A 19,688-nucleotide genomic window follows, 5' to 3' on the forward strand; every position below is an offset into this window, starting at 1 on the left:
TACCCTATCACTGCCAGTGAGGTCCTGTAAATCCCGCTAGCCCCTTGCCTAATGAAGTCCTCGGAAGGCGAAGTCTTGAGTTCTTTTTCTCTGCTCACTTCTTCCAGTGGGTGCCGCACGCGTGGTTCAACCACCAAAAGCGCGGGAAAATGGCGTCCACCCGAGGCGCGAAGGCTAAGGCCGGAGCAACACGAGGCCGCGCATGCGCACGCCGCGCCCTGCCCGCCCCGCCCCACCCCGCGCGAGGCCGCCGCGCGCATGCGCTCTCCGGCGTGTCCGACCCCGCGGTAGTGACGGACGGGTAGGGTAGGCGACCCGGGCGGTTTGCTCCGCTGTGCGAAGGAGCGATGGGGAGGCGCTGGGCCCGGGCCGAGGCAGGAAGGAGCCCAGCCGTCGACGCCTCCCGCGACGTTAGCCCCTGAGCCGCCATGCGAGCTTGGACGCTCCTCTCCGCGGTGCTCTGGTACCTGGCAGGAGGTGCGGCCCGTCCCGCCAGCCCTGCCCAGCCCTGTCCCGGCCCGGGCGCCCTCCCGCCTCCTCCGCTCGGCCCGCCCTGCCCCGCTCTGAGCCCGGGCCTCTTGTAACTTAACAAGTCGGTGGTTTCTTTCCTCCGCAGTTGACTGCCAGCGTTCGTCCTTACTCAATAAGAAAGGCTTCGTTTATGGCAAGCTAGGACACCCAGGTAATGAGGACCTCTTCGCACACAGATCTTCCAGAAGTACTTCTGCAGCTGTTCTTCCCGCTCATCCAGCCTGTTGAGCCCAGCGTTAGTTGACTTACCTTGCCTAGCTCTCAAGGAGCCAGGATTTAAGGCAGATCTCTTGACCTTACGGCATCTCGTTTCCAAATAGTTTTGCTGCTGTGTTACACGGGAGCCCCACTCGGAGGAGTGAGTTCCGGGGCTGGGAGTTCCTCTGCTGGGAATGCTCTCATCTTGTCCCTTATTCACTAGATTTCCTATTCATTGAGGGTCCGATCGATCAAAGGATGTTCTTCACTGTAATATAACTTTCCCACACTCCCAAGAAAAACTAGTCACACAGCTACTTTTAGGTAATTTTGAGCCAGTACTTAGTATTCGTCATGTGTGAGCCCTCTCTTTTCCCAACACCACCACTACCGTCAAATTGTAGGGTAGCCTCTATCTACTGAAAACCTGGCGTTCAGTAGGCTTTGAAATTAATATTTTGTGGGACTGCATTAGTTTCCATCTTGCAATGATGGGAACCTCAATCCTTCTCTGGACTTTAAATAGATTCTGTTATCCCTTTAGCAGTGAATGACTTATGTGAGTTCTGAGTTTGTACATTAAAATGAACTTCTAATGGCTTATGCACGTTTGTATAGACTATAGTATAGAAAAAATTTAAATCATGACTCAGTCGACTGTTTTTGTTTCTGGTTTTTTGTTTGTTTGTTTTGTCTTTTGATGGTACTGGGAATGGGATCCAGGGACTTTCTACCTCCAGGCTACACTCCCAGACCTTTTTTTTTTTTTTTTTTTTTTTTTTTTTTGGTACGGGATTCCTGGAAACCCTTTTACCTCCGGATTACACTCCCAGACCTATTTTTTTATACTTTTATTGTTGTTGTTGTTCGGAAACAGGGTCTCTTAAGCCAGCATGGCTGGCTTTGAACCTGCTCGATCATCCTGTTTCCGCCTCCCAAGAGCAGGGATTACAATCGAGCGCCACCACGCCCGGCTTATTCTTATATTTTTATTTGGAAACAGGGTTTCACTAGGTGGCTGAGATCCTCACTAATTAGCTGAGACTGGCTTCCAAACTGTGCGATCCTCCGGTCTCAGCCTCCCAAGCGCTGGGATTACAAACGTGCGCCACCACGCCTGCAGTCTAGAGTTTTAAAAACCTACCATGAGAAGCAAAAACGACTTCAAACTAGCACCCTAAATATTATAATAACACGTTAATTTTTAAATACTAAAATCCAGTAAGAATGTCTTTGGGACGAAATGGTAGGAGTGTGTTCCTTATTTTTGTTATATAACGTAGTTATACATTGTTTTATTTTGTCACAGTGAAAATATATGTAAAATTACACCAAAATAGCCCAGTCCTTATTTGTATGGATTTGAACCGTGCTAGTAAAGAAACAGTGGACCCCACCTACTTATGGATTGGGCCTAATGAGAAGACATTAGCAGGTAAATAATTTGATTTTAATATCTTTTTTTAAATAATGTGAACATTGTTTTAGGAAAGCACTGTCATTTATTAGAAAGAACTAATTTAATTTTAACCACAGGTTTACTTGCTCTGTCTCCTGTGAAGGAATTATATCTTATTTACTGAATTCATGGTATAAACCATAAAACTAGATGCCAAGAAGTGAATCAAAGAAAGCCAACATATGTTTCAAAAATGTGCTGATCAAGCTGGGCATGGTGGCACACGCTTGTAACCCCAGCATTCAGGAGGCTGAGACCAGAGGATCGTGGTTCATGGACAGCCTCGGCAACTTAGTGAGACTCTGTTTCACAAATAAAAATAAAAAAAATGGGGCTTGGAGTGTAGCTTGGGGATGCAATACACACACACACACACACACACACACACACACACACACACACACACACAATCTCCCCAGGCATTGTAGCCTGTAATCCCAGTATTTGGGAGGCTGAGACAGGAAAGATCACAAGTTCGCAGCCAGCCTCAGCAATTTCCGCAACTTAACGAGACCCTGTTTTAAGATAACAAATAAAACAGCTGCCATTGTAGCTCAGAGGTAAAATGCCCCTGGGTTCGATCCTCAGTACAAAAAAAAAAAGTGTGTTTATCCCATATGGTTTTCAGAGTGATATGAGTAAGATTTTGTTACATTGTTGAAGCTAAAAATACCTGTTAATTTGTAAAGTTTTTGTGTCTGTAACTTCAACTTTACTAAATAATATTGTAGTATGTGTTAAGTAACCAAGTATTTTGCTATTTTTGTTTAGGAAATAAGCGAATAAGTATAACAGAAACAGGAAAGCTGATGGTGAGAGACTTTCTGGAGCCTTTGTCTGGACTTTATACGTGTACTCTTTCTTTCAAGACTGTCAAAGCAGAAACCCAAGAAGAAACTCTGGTAAAGAGGAGATATGACTTTATGATCTTTGGTAAGAGTACAGACACATTTTAATTTATACATTTAGTTTAAATCAGAATTAAGTCTAAAGTGTCTTCATTTAGTGAAAATGAGTTTGTTCTAGGTAATGGTTAAGTCTTATGAAGTATTTGGGAGTGTATTTGACTAGGCAAACTCTTAACATCAGAATAAGTTTGTAGAGCCGGGTGTAATGGTGCACGCTTGTAATCCTCGTACTTGGGAGGCTGAGACAGGAGGGATACAGGTTTATGGCCAGCCTCAGCTACTTAGTGGGGCTCTCCACAACTTAATGAGAGCCTGTTTCAAAATAAAGAATAAAAAATAGGACTGAGGGTATAGCTCAGAGGTAGAATGCCCCTGGTTCAATCCCTAGTACTGCAAAAAAAAAAAGAAGAAGTTTGTCCTAAATAACCCTCTTTCAACTCCCCATTTTCCAGTGTTTATGAATATACTTTATCACTATTTCCCAGGTAATTTAAAAGCTGATTTTTAATTCTATAAAAGCAAATTAGTGATCCTTTCACTTTTCTAAAATGACAGCAATGCAACTTTCTGTAAATAAAAACCATCCTCAAATGCAATCTTATTTTTTTGATGCTGATAACTTATTTATATACCCAACCCACAGAGGCTTTTTCTCTTCTACATAGGTAATATATCATGTGGAAATAACAATTTTTTATTAAGATGATTAGTTGTAGCCAGATATGGTAGTATATGCTTGTAATCCCAGTACTTGGGAGACTGAGACAGGAGGATCACAGGTTTGAGGCAGCCTCAGCAACTTAGTGGGGCCCTCTGCAACTTAGTGAGACGCTCTTTCAAAATAAAAGCATAATAAAATAGGGCTGGGGTGTATCTCAGAGGTAGAATGCTCCTGGGTTCAATCCACCGGACCACATATATGCACACAAAAGATTATTAGCTGTATATATTTTGTGAGGACAAAGTGATAAAACATTTTATTAGATAAATGAGGTTTCTATGCTGATTTGCAAGATTGGTGTGATTTAATTTCAAAATACATATTATTTGAAAATTGGTAGAATATTAATACTAGGCACAATTGTTTTTTATCTCATCTTTTTTCAAAGCCTATCGGGAACCTGATTATTCATATCAAATGGCTGTACGTTTTACCACAAAGTCTTGTGTAGGAAAATATAATGAACTCCTCTTTAGAGTGCTGAAGAAAATCCTGGATAATTTGATCTCTGATTTGTCATGCCATGTCATAGAATCATCATATAAATGTCATTTTGTTAAAATTCCACAACATGGTCTCTTACATGAGCTGTTCATAGCCTTTCAAGGTAAAAACAACATTTTATTTTATTTTATTTTATTTGTGGAACTGGGGGTGGAGCCCAGAGGCTTTCTACCTCCAGGCTATACTTCCAGACCTATTTTGTATTTTATTTGGAAACAGGGTCTCACTAAGTTGCTGAGAGCCTCACTAAGTAGCTGAGGCTGGCTTCGAACCTGTGCGATCCTCCTGTCTCAGCCTTCCAAGCGTGGGGATTACAAGCGTGCGCTACCACGCCTGGCTAAAAAAACCCAACATTTTAAAATATTTCTTTCATTTTATAAGTTTAGTCCTGAACCAAGATGGATTTTAAAATTAATTACCATATAAATATGAGATAATCTTATAAAAATAGGTTTTAAATGTTTATTAAGCACTAGAATATATTGTTGTCTGGTTGTAGCTTTAAAAATTAATATGCTAAAAAAAAGTTGGGCATGGTGGCGCACGCTTGTAATCTCAGTAATTGAGAAGCTGAGACAGGAGGATCACAGGTTTGAGGCCAGCCTCAGATACTTAGGCCCTCTGCTACTTAGTGAAATCTTGTTTCAAAATAAAAAGTAGGGGTAAGAGTGTAACCCAGAGGTAGAATGTTTCTTGGTTCCATCCCCAGCGCCCCCCAAATTAACATACTAATTATTTACTTTTTTTTTTTTTTGGTGGTCCTGGGGTTCCTGGAAGCCCTTCTACCTCCGGGCTACACTCCCAGACCTATTTTTACATTTTTATTTGGAAACAGGGTCTCCTAAGCCAGCGCGCGCGGCTGACTTCGAACCTGTGTGATCCTCCTGTCTCCGCCTCCCAAGCGCGGGGATTACAAGCGTGCGCCACCACGCCCGGCAATATATCATATGGAGGATCGCGCAGGTTCGAAGCCAGCCGCGCTGGCTTAACAGACCCTGTTTCCAAATAAAGTATAAAATAGGTCTGGGAGTGTAGCCCGGAGGTAGAAGGGTTTCCAGGAACCCCAGTACCACCAAAAAAAAATAAATAAATAAATATATTTTTATTATTTAGAAATCACTATTGATACAGCCTTTAGCCATGCAGCTAATATTTCCACATATCTTCTTGTAAAATTTTATTGTATCTTAGAGAACTTAACAAAAAGAGAGTAACCAGACATTTTTTTTCTACTTTAAGGCCTTGTAGTTACTCCCGTTAGCCCCCAGATGGAGTAAAGCCATAATGTATAAGTTATTTAAATCATACACCTTACTTTCCTGCTAGGTCTAGATAACTAGAGTAAATGAATGTACACTTGCATACTGAATATAGCATTTGGAGCTTTATTCAAATGTTTGGAACTTTTTAGAATCCTGTTGTGAGGCTATCGTGTTTTTCTCTGCAGTCAATCCTTTTGCACCAGGGTGGAAAGGTGTGTGCAATGAATCTGTGGACTGTGAAGATACCACTAATCATAATATCCTCAAGGTGAGAATTTCATCATGAGGGAACAGTACTTGACTAGTCAACAGAGATGTTTTTAATTTTTTGTAAACTGTGTGAGGTGGCACACATCTGTAATCCCAGTGACTCAAGAGACTAAAGCAGGAGGATTGTAAATTCGAGGTCAGCCTTTACAATTTATTGAGACCTGTGTCAAAATAAAAAATAAGGCCTGGGGATGTAGATCACTGTAACGTTCCCTGGGTTCAATCTCCATACTGCAGTAAATAAACTGCAGTAAATAAACTGGAATAAATACTGTATCTTATTAATTAAAATTTCCTTCAAGAATCTCTCTATATTTGAATATTTGTCAGTAATAAAGACATTCCTAATTAGTAGATTTTAAGTATTCTTAAAAAATTCAAAGTAGCTGGGTAACTGAGCATGGTAGCATGCATTCATAATCTCAATACTTGGGAGGCTGAGACAGGAGGATCACAGGTTCAAGGACAGCTTCTGCAAGTAATGAAACTCTCATCAAACTAATGAGACCCTGTTTCAAATTTTATTTTAAAAAGTAAAATAGGGCAGGGGATGTGGCTGGGAGGTACAATGCCCCTGGATTTAGTCCTTAGTGCCACAAAAAATAAATAAGTAAATAAAGTAGCTTGGCAAAGTGGCAGATGCCTGTTATCCCATTGACTCAGGAGACTGAGACAGGAGGATTGCAGATTCAAGGGCAGTCTAAGCAACTCTGTTTCAAATTTTTAAAAAGGGGGTCTTAAAGCAAGGCGTGGTGGCACACGCTTGTAATCCTTGCGCTTGGGAGGCTGAGACAGGAGGATAGCACAGGTTCAAAGCCAGCCTCAGCTACTTAGTGAGGCTCTCAGTAACTTAGTGAGACCCTGTTTCTTTTTCTTTCTTTCTTTTTTTTTTTTTTTTTTTTTTTTTTTTTTTTTTTTTTGGCGGTACTGGGGTTCCTGGAAGCCCTTCTATGTCCGGGCTACACTCCCAGACCTATTTTTATATTTTTATTTGGAAACAGGGTCTCTTAAGCCAGCAAGGCTGGCTCCAAACAAGCGCGATCCTCCTGTCTCCGCCTCCCAAGCGCGGGGATTACAAGCGTGTGCCACCATGCCTGGCGTGAGACCCTGTTTCTAAAAAAAATATAAAATAGGTCTGGGAGTATAGCCTGGAAGTAGAAAGTACCTGGGTTCCACCCCCAGTACCACCAAAAAATAAATAAATAAAATCAATAAATTAATTAAACAAAAAGGGGGGCTAGGGATGTAGGTCTGTTGTACAATGTCTCTGGGTTAGATATCTAGTACTGTTAAAAAAAAACAAACCAAAAAAAAAAACTTGAAAGCCAGGCATGTTGGCGCATGACTGTAATCCCAGCATTCAGGAGGCTGAGACAGGAGGATCGCAGTTCGCGGACAGCCTCAGCCATTTGCAACTCAGTGAGACCCTGTTTCAAAATAAAGAATAAAAAATAGGACTGGGGGTGTTGCTCAGAGGTAGAATGCCCCTGGGTTCCATCTCCAGTATCACACACACACACAAAAAAACTTGAAGTAGTATTGATTTTGGTTTCAGTTTTTTAAACTGATATTATAAGTAGTATTGATTTTGGTTTTAGTTTTTTAAACTGACATTATAAGATTCTTGGCTATTTCAAGATAGCAGGCCATGTATGGTAGTATAGGCTTGTAATCCCAGTACTCAGGAAACTGAGACAGTAGGATCACAGGTTTGAGGCCAGCCACAGCTACTTAGGCCCGCCACAATTTAATAAGACTTTGTTTCAAAATAAAGAATAAACCGGGCATGGTAGCGTATGCTTGTAATCCCAGAATTTAGGAGGCTGAGACGGGAAGGATTACAGGTTTGCAGCCAGCCTCAGCTATTTAGTGAGGCCCTCTGCAATTCAGTGAGACCCTGTTTCAAAATAAAGAATAAAGGCTGGGAGTGGTGGCGCACACTTGTAATCCCCGTGCTAAGGAGGCGGAGACAGGAGGATCACGCAGGTTTGAAGCCAGCTGTGCTGGCATATGAGACCCTGTTTCCAAATAAAAATAAATGAAAAATAAAATAAATGAAAGGGTTTTGTTGCTGTTGTTTTTGGCTTTTTGAAGAACTGAGAATTGAACCCAGGAACATTCTACCTTCAAGCTATAGCCCAGCCTGGCTAAGATAACATTGTTTTGGACTAGTACAACTGGAATATTACATAACTTTCTGGGTTAATATAACATTTTTTCTATATCAGAGGGATGGATCCCTGGTCTTTGTTCCCCCCATGATGATGAAACCGCATCCTGAAGAGCAGCCTCACAGTGTTGTCATTCTAGCTTAAACCAATAGTTCTTTCAGTGATGTATCTGTACCAGTTATAATAGTTGCTCTCTCCTCTGCCATCCTCAAAGGCTAAAGGTGAGGTCTTAAAAATCCCTTCACGGCCGGGCGTGGTGGTACACGCTTGTAATCCCCCCAGCCGCGCTGACTTTAAGAGTCCCTGTTTCCAAATTTTAAAAATATATAAAATAGGTCTGGGAGTGTAGCGCGGAGGTAGGCTACCTTCATAGGTATGCCAGCCCTTCACAGGCTGGGCATAGTAGCACATGCTTGTAAGACTAGTACTTTGGAGGCTGAGACAGAAGAATCACAGGTTGGAAGCCAGCCTCAGCAACTTAGTGTAACCCTATTTCCAAATAAAAAATGAAATAGGTCTGGGGATGTAATCTGAAGGTAGAAGGCCCCTGGATTTCATCTGCTGTACTACACAAACACACACACACACACACACACACACACCTTCATAGCCATGTATGGTGGCATGTACCTGTGATCCCAGTACTTAGAAGACTGAGATATGAGGATTGCAAATTGGAAGCCAGTCTCAGCAATTTAGAGAAGCCCTTAGCAACTCAATGAGACACTTCAAAATAATATGGAGCTGAAGATATATCTCAGTGGTAGAACACCTTACCAGGCATGCTGGTGCACGCTTGTAATCCCAATATTTGGGACGCTGAGACAGGAAGATACCAGGTTTATAGGCAGCCTCAGCTACTTAGTGGGGCCCTCTGCAACTCAGTGATACCCTGTTTCAAAATAAAGAATAAAAAATAGGGCTGGGTATGTAGCTCCGAGGTACAATGCCCCTGGGTTCCATCCCTAGTACCTCAAAAAATAAATCATAATAATAATCAGTATTGATTACTATTAAACTTTGCTCAAAAAAACAAAACAAAATTCACATCATTTGTTTGTGATGCTGATTACAGAAGAGTCTTGGTTTCCATTTTCCTTTTTCTGTTTTTAATTTCTGCATTGTAATCACACACCTTGTTAAAGCTCAGAGTGACAGAGGCACACATGCACACAGCACTCCTTGAGCCCTCCCCAGTTCCCACCCCACTCCCTCCCCCATCCTGTGCTCAACATAGCAATTGGCATTGATAAGTTTTTGTATGTAATCATGACCATTGAAGTATTTCCCTCTCCAAGTCTTCCTCCCCATCCCATCTCCCTCAGGTCCCCTCCTTCATTCCACTAAGGTTCTTCCTTCTCTATCTGGAGTCCTTCCTAGGTCCCAGTTTCTCCCTAGCTTCCACATATGAGGGAAAACATCTGACCTTTCATTCTTTGTGACTGACCAGTCTCAATTAATGTAGTATTTTCCAGTTCCATCCATTTCCCTGCAAATGAAATAATTTTGTTCTTCTTTATGGCTGAGTAGAATTCCATGTGTGCATTCCATAGTTTTGTAATCTATTCATCTGTTGATGAGTTGGTTCCATAATTTGGCTATTGTGAATTGTGCTGCTCTAAATGTAGATATGCATTTATCGCTATAATATTCTGATTTTAATTCCTTTGGATTGTTTTTGGTTTTGATTTTGCCCAAAGTGCTCTACCACTGAGCTACACCCCTAGTCTTTTTTTTTTTTTAATGCAGACTCACAAAGTTGCCAAGATAGACCTTAAACTGTGATCCTCCTGCTTTAGCCTCCTGAGTAGCTGGAATTACAGGTGTACACCACCACAACTGCCTGGCTAAAACAAGTTTTTTTGTTGTTGTTTTTGTTTTTTGCAGGTTTAGGGATGAAACCCAGGGCCATTTGACCTCTAAGCTACACCCTCTGCCCTATTTTTTATTCTTTATGTTTGAAACAGGGTCTCACTAAGTTACAGAGGGCCTCACTAAGTACCTGAGGCTGTCCGTGAACCACGATCCTCCAGTCTCAGCCTCCCAAATGCTGGGATTACAAGCGTGCACCACCATGCCCAGCTAAAACAAGTTTTTTTTTTTTTAAGAAAACTTCATTTTTTCCTACTTTATATATGAATTGACAATAGTTGATAAGGTCAAGGTTAGACTAATTTTACACGAATTTTTAGTCTTACAACTTTTTAGGAATTCATCTGTTGGATAAAGCATGGCATGATTATACTACATTTCATTGTCTCTGATAAAGGAGAATAATTTGATTAATGATTTAGTAATTGAAATTTTTCCTGGTGTTTTTAAATCTAAGGCAAGAGATCGGATAGAAGAATTTTTTCGGAGTCAAGCACATATTTTGTACCATCACATTAATAAAACTGTACCAGCTATGCATTTTGTGGACCATAGTTTTCAAGTAATGCGTATGGATAGCTGTCGACCAGGCTTTGGAAAGAATGAAGGTCTACACAGCAATTGTGCTAGCTGTTGTGGTAATTATGAAATATAAACCTATAGTTTATATAGTCAAAAGAATAGATGAGTAATTCCCTTAGGAACATTGAATTGAATCTTTACATTGATTCTTTTACCAAAATGTGTTTATAGAAAGGGAAGTAAAAATTAAATCCCACATTTTTAAATACCACTATCTTAATGTATATTAATTATTCCAAATATAGTCTTGTATTATAAAACATTTCTATAGTGTTCTGACTTAAGCTACTGTACTATGAAGGGAAACAGAATGGTCCTATCTAGAAAACATAGAAGTAGGAACTAGGAATTAGAAAACTGGACATAGGCACTCATAAAGTGCAGAAGATACTATAAAATCCTGATACTTAAGGAAACAATAGTATTCTTTATCTTATCCTTAATATCATCAAATCATGAAGTTTGAAGCTTAGTACTGTTACACAGCCTAACTGGATGAGCACATATGGCATAGGTACAGGAGTGGTGTGACACTGGGGGCTGGTTTACCTTATTGCTTTGAAATGCCTGCAGATCATAATGGTCGACTGCATGTGGTTTTTTGTTGTTGTTGTTTTTTGCAGTGGTTTGTAGTCCTGGAACTTTTAGTCCTGATGTTGACGTTACTTGTCAGATATGCGTTTCTGTTCATATGTATGGAGCTAAATCTTGCCCATAAACTTCAAACAAAACTCAGCAGGTGAAGACTAGACGTGGAAGCGTTGGTACTTGTTTGTGGAGGTGGGGGATATAAAATGATTTGTTCACATCCAGAGCATCATAGATAACTCCATAAAGTAAGACCAAAACATTGAAAGACATGTTTTAGAAACAAAAAAAAATAGTTGACATGGTATTTCTGAGAAGCCATTTAATCCAGTATCTCCAGTGTACAAGGAAAATTAAAGTATTAGTGGATGATTTTTTAATGAAATGTTTTGTTGTTTACACTCTGAATCTGTTTCTGTGTACCTAGGACTTTATTAAGATCAAGAAGAGTAGCAAAGTATAATAAAAAAGTTTATATTTTCCATATATTAATTTGTTTGAAATTACTCTTATATAAAGGGATGCATATTACCTTTGGAATTAGAACCAAAAATGTTACTTTAGTCTGCTTGCTTTTATTTTCTTTTAAATAATTAATAATTTTTAGCGTAGGTTTCGACTTAAAGAATAATTGAACAGATATTACATGGAATTCTGTATACCCATCTCATACCTTCATTCTTCCCCACAGTTTTACCCGTTATCAGCATACTGCCTTAATGTGACACCCTTGTTGCAGTTAATGAACAAGTACTAATACATTATTCTTAACTATAGTCCATGGTTTAAAAGAAGTTTCAGTCTTTTTGATACAGGTTTTGGCAAATGCATGCTGATGTGTCTACCATTACAATTTCATACAGAATATTGTCACCACCCTAAAAATCCACTGTGCTTCACCTAGTCATTCCTCCCTACCTGAGTTCCTGGAAACCTTATCTCTTTATTCTCTCTATAGTTTTGCCTTTTCCAAAATGTCATATAGTTGGAATTAGACAGTGTGTAGACAGTGTGTGTATGTGTGTGTGTGTGTGTGTGTGTGTGTGTTACTGGGGATAGAACCCAAGGGCTTTCTACTTCTGGGCTACACTACCAGACCTATTTTATATTTTATTTGGAAACAGGGTCTCACTAAGTTGCTGAGAGCCTCACTAAGTAGCTGAGGCTGACTTCAACCCTGCGAAATCCTCCTATGTCAGCCTACCACGTACTGGGATTACAAGTGTGCGCCACCATGCCCGGCTAGACTTTTCATATTAGCTTATTTCACTTAGAAATATGCATTTAAGTTTCCTTTATGTCTTTTGATAAGTTAATAGCTCACTTTTTATTGCTAAGTAATACTTCACTGTAAAGATACATCATCATGTGTTTATCTAGTCACCCATGAAAGAAATTTTGGTTCCTTCCAAGTTTTGGTGACTATGAATAAAGCTGCCATAAACTTTTGTGTACAGGTTTTTGTGTGGACTTTTCAGCTCAGTTGGGCTAATATTCACATAGGAATATGATTGCTGGCTTATTAACTAAGGCTATTCTTGGTTTTGTAAGAAACTGCCAGACTGCTGGGTATGGTGGTGCATGCTTGTAATCCCAGTACTTTGGAGGCTGAGAAAGGTTCAAGACCAGCCTCAGCTACTTAGTGAGGCCTTCTACAACTTAATGAGATTGTATTTCAAAATAAAGAATAAAAAATAGGGCTAAAGGTATAGCTCGGAGATAGAATGCCCCTCGGTTCAATCCCCAGTTACCCCCCCCCAACACACACACACACAAATAGGGCTAGGGTATAGCTTGGAAGTAGAATGCACCTGGGTTCAATCCCTAGTACCTCAAAAAAAGAAAAAAAGAAAACTGCCGGACTATCTCTCAAAGTGGTTTACCTTTTTGCATTCCCACCAGCAATGAATACATGCTTCTTTTTGGTTTTTTGTTTTGTTTTGTTTTGTTTTTGTCCTCACCAATATTTGGCCATGTCGAATGTTTGGTTGGTTGGTTGGGTTTGCGGGTCTGGGGATGAAATTCAGAGGCATTTGACCTCCGAGCTACAGCCCCTGCCCTATTTTTTATTGTTTTATTTTGAAACTGGGTCTCACTGAGTTGCAGAGGGCCTCACTGAGTAGCCGAGGCTGTCCGCGAACCGCGATCCTCCAAGTCTCAGCCTCCCGAATGCTGGGATCACAAGTGTGCGCCACCACTCCCGGCTTATTTTTTTGTTTGTTTGGTGGTACTGGGGTTCAGGCTACACTCCCAGACCTATTTTTATACTTTTTTATTTGGAAACAGGGTCTCTTAAGCCAGCGTGGCTGGCTTCAAACCTGCAGGATCCTCCTGTTTCCGCCTCCCAAGCGCGGGGATTACAAGCGTGCTCCACCACGCCCAGCTTGTTTTTTAATTTTTGTGGGTCTGGGGATGGAACCCAGGGGCATTCGATCTCTGAGCTACACCCCCTTCCCTATTTTTTATTCTTTATTTTGAATAAAATATACATCTGTATATCTTATTTGGAAGATGCCTAATCAAATGCTTTGTCCAGTTTTAACAGTGTTTATCTTATTGCTTATTCTAAGAGTTCTTCATTTTTTTCATTTTTAATTTGTTTGTATGGGAAGGGTAAGTGGAGGTTGAACCCAGAGGCATGCTACCTCAGAGATATAACCCAGATTCTTTATTTTTTATTTTGAAACAAAGTCTCGCCAGAGAACCTACAATCCTCCTGTCTCAGCCTCCAAGTACTGGAATTACGGGCGTGTGCCACCATGCCTGACGTCTCATATATTTTACAAAAAAGTTTTTTTTTTCATGCATTTACAAACCTTTGTGTGGTTTATCTCTTTGTTTCTTTAACAGTGTCTTTCACAGAAGAGAAGTTTTAAATAAAGTCTAACTTAACTAATGTTTTCTTTCATGAGTCATATCTGAAAACTCATTACCAAACTCAAGATCACCTAAATTTTCTCCTGTTAACTTCTAGAAGTAAGTTTTGCAGGTTTTTGTTTGTTTAGGGTTGTTTTGTTGTGTGTGTGTGGGGGGGGTACTGAGGATTGAACCCTGGGTGTTTTACCTCTGGTCTATAACCCCAGCCCTTTTTATTTTGGAACAAGGTCTTACTAAGTTACCATACATGAGGCTCCAACCTGCAATCCTTCTGTCTCAGCTTCCCAAGTGCTAGAATTACAGGTATGCACCACCATGCCCAACTAAAGTTTTATGGGTTTTTTTTTTACTCTAAGATCCATTTTGAGTTAATGTTGTGGAAGCTGTAAGTTGTGTGTCTAGACTCATTTTTATACATATGGACAACCACTTGGTTCAGCACCACTTATAGAACTTCCTCTACTGAATAGCCTTTATTCCTTTGTTAAAAATCAGTTGAATAAGTGGTGCTCTTCTGTAGGACTGACCACTCTAGAGGCTGAGGCAGGAGGACCACAAGTTTAAACAACTTAGCAAGACACTGTCTTAAGCTAAAAATAGCTGGAGATATAACTCAGAGGTAGAGTGCCTGCCTACGGTTTGTGAGGCCCAGAGTTCAATCCCCAGTATAAGAAAGAAAAAGAATCAATTGATTGCATTTGTGTGCCTCTTTATTCCCCCCCATAATTTATCTGTTCTTTTGCCAATATCATGCTATCTTAAAAATTGTCTAGTAATCTAATTTTTCTTTAATTTGAGTAATATGAGTTCTTTGACTCTTCTTCGGTACAGTGTTAGTAGTTCTGGATATTTTACCTCTCTGTACTTTATAGTCAGTTTATTTGTAACCAAAAAATAACTTTCTAGGAGTTTGATTGGGATTACATTGAGTCATTAGGTCAAGTTGGGGCAAATTGGCATCTTACAATATTGAGTCTTCCTTTCCATGAACCTAAAATATTTCCCTTTTTAATTTAGATCATCTTTGATCTTTTTCATTGCAGTTTCTTACTTTTTCTCATATAGATTCTGTACATATATTGTTACATTTATATGTGTGTCTAATTTTTTTATAGTAATGGAAATGGTACTGTTTTTATTTTTTATTTTATTTATATGTGGAACATATTGAAAATGGTATACATTTTAGACTGTGCTTGGTCCTCTACCCTCCACCCCCCTTCCCCCACTCCCAACAGTGAGTGTCCAGGTTAACATGCTATAGTCATACTTTTACACATATTTGGATGTACCTCCTCCATTAATCAACCTCAGCCTTCTTCCTCTCCTATCCTTCCATTCTAGCTTTGCTGAGATTTCCCCTCCATTATCTGGAGGGGATCCCTCTGGTATCCCCAATGGTCCCTAGTTTGGGCATATTAGAGAAAACACATGTCCCTTCTCTCTCTGTGTTTGGCTGATCTCACTTAACATAATGTTCTCCAGGTCTTTCCATCTTCTTGCGAATGACATGATTTTGTTCTTCTTTATACCTGAATAGAATTCCATTGTGTCTATTCCCATAATTTTACAATCCATTCATCTGTTGATGGAGACCTAGGTTGGTTCCATATTTTAACTATTGTGAATTGTGCTGCTATGACCATGGTTATGCATATGTTACTGTAGTTCTCTGATTTCAACCCCTTTGGAAAGATAACCAGGAGTGGCAGAGCTGGATCATATGGTGGATCTATCCCCAGTTTTCTAAGGAATCTCCACACTCATCTCCATAGCGGCTGAACTACTTTGCACTCCCACCAACAGTGTAAAAGAGTTCCTCTTTCCCCACATCCTCGCCAGCATTTGTTATTTGATTTCTTCATGCTTGCCACTGTTTGGGGTTAGATGGAATATCAGCATAGTTTTGCATCTCCCTGATGGTTAATGATGTAGAACATCTTTTCATGTATCTATTGGCCATTTGTATCTCTTCTTTTGTGATGTGTCTATTCAGTTCAGTTGCCCACTTCTTTTTTTTTTCTTTTTTTTCTTTTTTTTTTTTTTGTGGGTCTGGGGATGGAACCCAGGGGCATTTGACCTCCGAGCTACACCCCCTGCCCAGTTGCCCATTTCTTGATTGGGTTATTTGTTTTTGTTATTTGTAGAGTCTTTTGAGCTCTATGTATATTCTGGATATTAGCCCTTTATCAGAGTGGTGGCTGGTAAAGATCTCCCATTCTGTAGGCTTCCTCTTTGGGATTTTGATGGTTTCCTTTGATGAGAAGAAACTTTTTAGTTTGATGCCATCCCACTTGTTAATTCTTGCTTTAATTTCCTGCACTTTGAAGGTCTTGTTGAGAAAGTTACTGCCTGTGCCTATATGTTGGAGTGTTGAACCTATGCCCTCCTCTAATAACTTCACAGTCTCTGATCTAATTTCTGTCTTTGATCCATTTCAAGTTGATTCCTGTGCATGGTAAGAGGCAAGGATTTAGTTCCATCTTTCTACAAATGGAGAGCCAGTTCTCCCAACACCATTTTTGAAAAGGCTGTCTTTTCTCCAGCATATGAGTTTGGCCCCTTTGTCAAAGATTAATTGACTATAGGTGTGTGGGTTTGTTTCTGTATCTTCTGTTCCACTGGTCAGTATGCCTGTTGTTGTGCCAATACCGTGCTATTTTTACTACTATTGAACTATAGAATAATTGAAGTCTGGGATTGTGATGCCTCCTGCATGGTTCTTATTACTGAGAATGGCTTTGGCTATTCTGTGTCTTTTCTTTCTCCATATAAAATTCATGACTGATCTTTCTAGGTCTATGAAGAATGTCATTGGTATTTTTTATTTATTTATTTATTTATTTATTTATTTATTTATTTATTTATTTATTTATTTGTGGTACTGGGGTTCCTGGAAGCCCTTCTACCTCCGGGCTCCACTCCCAGACACCTATTTTGTATTTTTATTTGGAAACAGGGTCTCTTAAGCCAGCGCACGCGCCTGGCTTCAAACCTGCACGATCCTCCTGTCTCTGCCTCCCAAGCGCGGGGATTACAAGCATGCGCCACCACACCCGGCCTGTCATTGGTATTTTAATGGGAATTGCATTGAATCTATGGATCACTTTTGGCAAAATGGCCATTTTGATGATATTTTTCTGCCTGTCCATGAGCACAGGAGATCTTTCCATCTTCCAAGGTCTTCTTCATTTTTTTCTTTAATGTTTTATAGTTTTCTTTTAGAAGTCTTTTGCATCTTGGGTTAGGTTTATTCCTAGGTATTTTATTGATTTTGAAGTTATAGTGAATGGAATTGTTTTCTTTATTTCTTTCATTGTGAATTCATTGTTGGCATAAAGAAAAGCAACTGATTTCTTTAGGTTGATTTTGTATCCTGAAACTTTGCTGATTTGGTTAATTGGCTCCAGAAGCCTTTTGGTTGAGTTCTTTGGGTCTTCTAGATAAAGGATCATGTCATCTGCAAATAAGAATAGTTTTAATACCTCTTTTTCTACTTGAATTTCTTTGATTTCCTTCTTTTGTCTTATTGCTGTGGCAAGAGTCTCAAGGACTATATTGAAAAGGAGTGGTGATAGTGGGCATCCATGTCTTGTTCCTGATTTTAGAGGAAATTCTTGCAATTTTCCCCATTCAATATGATGTTGGCTTTGGGTTTATTGTAATTGCCTTAATGATGTTGAAATACATTTCTTCTATTTCAGTTTTCTGCAGTGTTTTTTTTTTACATAAATGGGTGTTAGATTTTGTTGAATGCTTTTTCAGCATCTATTGATATGATCGTGGTATTTGTTCTCAGTTCTGTTTATGTGGTGAATAACATGTATTGATTTGCGTATGTTGAACCAGCCTTGCTTTTCTGGGATGAAACCAACTTGGTAGTGGTGTACAATTCTCTTGATATGGTTTTGAATGCATATAGCTAGTATTTTGGTTTAGAATTTTTGCATCTATGTTCATTAAGGAGTTTGTTCTGTAATTTTCCTTTCTTGAGATTATCTTTATTTGGTTTAGGGATTAATGTGATACTGGCCTCATAGAAGGCATTTGGGAGAATTCCATCTCTTTCAATTTCCCAGAACAAGTTGTGAAGTATTGGTATTAGTTCTTCACTGAAGGTTTTGTAGAATTCAGCTGGAAACCCCTCAGGGCCTGGGCAATAGTACTGTTTTTAACTGCACATTTCAGGTGTTCATTGCTGGTTCATAGGAAGGCAGTTGACTTTTGTATATTAAACCTTATCTCCTGTCACCTTACTATAATAAACATAGTCCCAGGATTCTGGAACTAAGTTTGGATTTGAGCCATTTTAGGAGGATTCTTTGGGATTTTCTATATAAACAGTCATGTCATCTGCAAACAAAGACCTTTTTTTCCTTTCTTCTCAATCTATATATCTTTTGTTCTCATTGCATTAACTTAAACTTCCAATCCAATGCTGAAATACTCTTCAGAGAATAAACATGTCTTGTTCCCAGTTTTAGAAGCCAAGCATCCAGTTTCTCACTGTTAAGTGTGATTAGCCAGGCACAGCAGCACATGCCTATAAACCCAGTACTTTGGAGGCTGAGAAAGCAGGATCACAGGTTTGAGGCCAGTCTCAGCAACTTTTGTGAGACCCTAAGCAATTTAAACCCTGTTTCAAAAAAAAAAAAAAAATGTAAGCCAGGCATGGTGGCACATGCTTGCAATCCCAGCATTTGGGAGTGTGAGACAGAGGGATCCGTTTGCAGACAGCCTCAGCTACTTAGTGAGGCCCTTTGCAACTCAGTGAGACCCTGTTTCAAAATAAAGAAAAAAAGCCAGGCATGGTGGTGCAAGCTTGTAATCCCATCACTTGGGAGGCTGAGACAGGAGGATTACACAGGTTTGAAGCCAGCCTCAGCTACTTAATGAGATTCTCAGCAACTTAGTGAGACCCTGTTTCCAAATAAAATATAAAACAGCCCAGAAGCCGGGCGTGGTGGCACACGCTTGTAATCCCAGCATCTGGGAGGCTGAGACCGGAGGATCACGGTTCTTGGACAGCCTCAGCTACTTAGTGAGGCCCTCTGTAACTCAGTGAGACCCTGTTTCAAAATAAAGAATAAAATGGCCGGGCGTGGTGGCGCACGCTTGTAATCCCCGCACTTGGGAGGCGGAGACAGGAGGATTGCACAGGTTCGAAGCCAGCCGCGCGCACTGGCTTAGGAGACCCTGTTTCCAAATAAAAGAGTATAAAAAAATAGGTCTGGGAGTGTAGCCTGGAGGTAGAAGGGCTTCCAGGAACCCCAGTACCACCAAAAAACAAAACAAAACAAAGAATAAAAAATAGGGCAAGGGTGTAGCTCAGAGGTCAAATGCCCCTGGGTTCCACCCCCAGACCCACAAAAAACAACAACAACAAAAAAAAAACAGCCCAGAAGTAGAAAGCCCCTGGGTTCCATCCTCAGTACCACAAAATAAATAAATGAAGGAAGGAAGAGAGGAGGAAAGAAAGAAAGAAATAGTGTTGGTATAGCTCAAAGATAGAATGCCCATGGGTTCCATCCCCAATACCGCAAAAAGTAGCTCAAAAAAAAGGGGAGGGGGGGTTATAGCTCTACACTACTGAAAAGAAAAACAAGTGATGTTACTTTTAGGATTTTTATAAACTTTCTTTGTCAAATTGAGGAATCTTCTTTATTATAGCTTGCTGAGAGTTTTTAATCATGAATTTGTAGTGGATTTTGTCAGATTCTATTTCTGTTTTTATTGGTATGATAA

At 40.0% G+C, this 19,688-nt stretch overlaps 1 protein-coding gene across 2 annotated transcripts; it reads left to right on the forward strand.

Annotated features, from left to right (window-relative positions):
* Positions 1-428: 428 nt before the first annotated feature.
* Positions 429-11,196, forward strand: ZPBP2 (zona pellucida binding protein 2; the record flags this gene model as incomplete). 2 transcript variants are annotated; one of them, XM_080713537.1, is made up of 8 exons in its annotated part: positions 429-477; positions 617-682; positions 2,039-2,164; positions 2,960-3,121; positions 4,206-4,424; positions 5,769-5,851; positions 10,354-10,534; positions 11,102-11,196. In XM_080713537.1, the coding sequence occupies 8 exons, from the start codon at positions 429-431 to the stop codon at positions 11,194-11,196; spliced, it is 981 nt and encodes a 326-aa protein (XP_080569663.1). The 2 variants fall into 2 exon arrangements, with proteins under 2 accessions (XP_080569663.1, XP_080569664.1); XM_080713538.1 differs by lacking the exon at positions 4,206-4,424.
* Positions 11,197-19,688: the final 8,492 nt, after the last annotated feature.

This window comes from Muscardinus avellanarius, assembly GCF_963383645.1.
Source record: "Muscardinus avellanarius genome assembly, chromosome: 16".
Classification (NCBI taxonomy): domain Eukaryota; kingdom Metazoa; phylum Chordata; class Mammalia; order Rodentia; family Gliridae; genus Muscardinus; species Muscardinus avellanarius.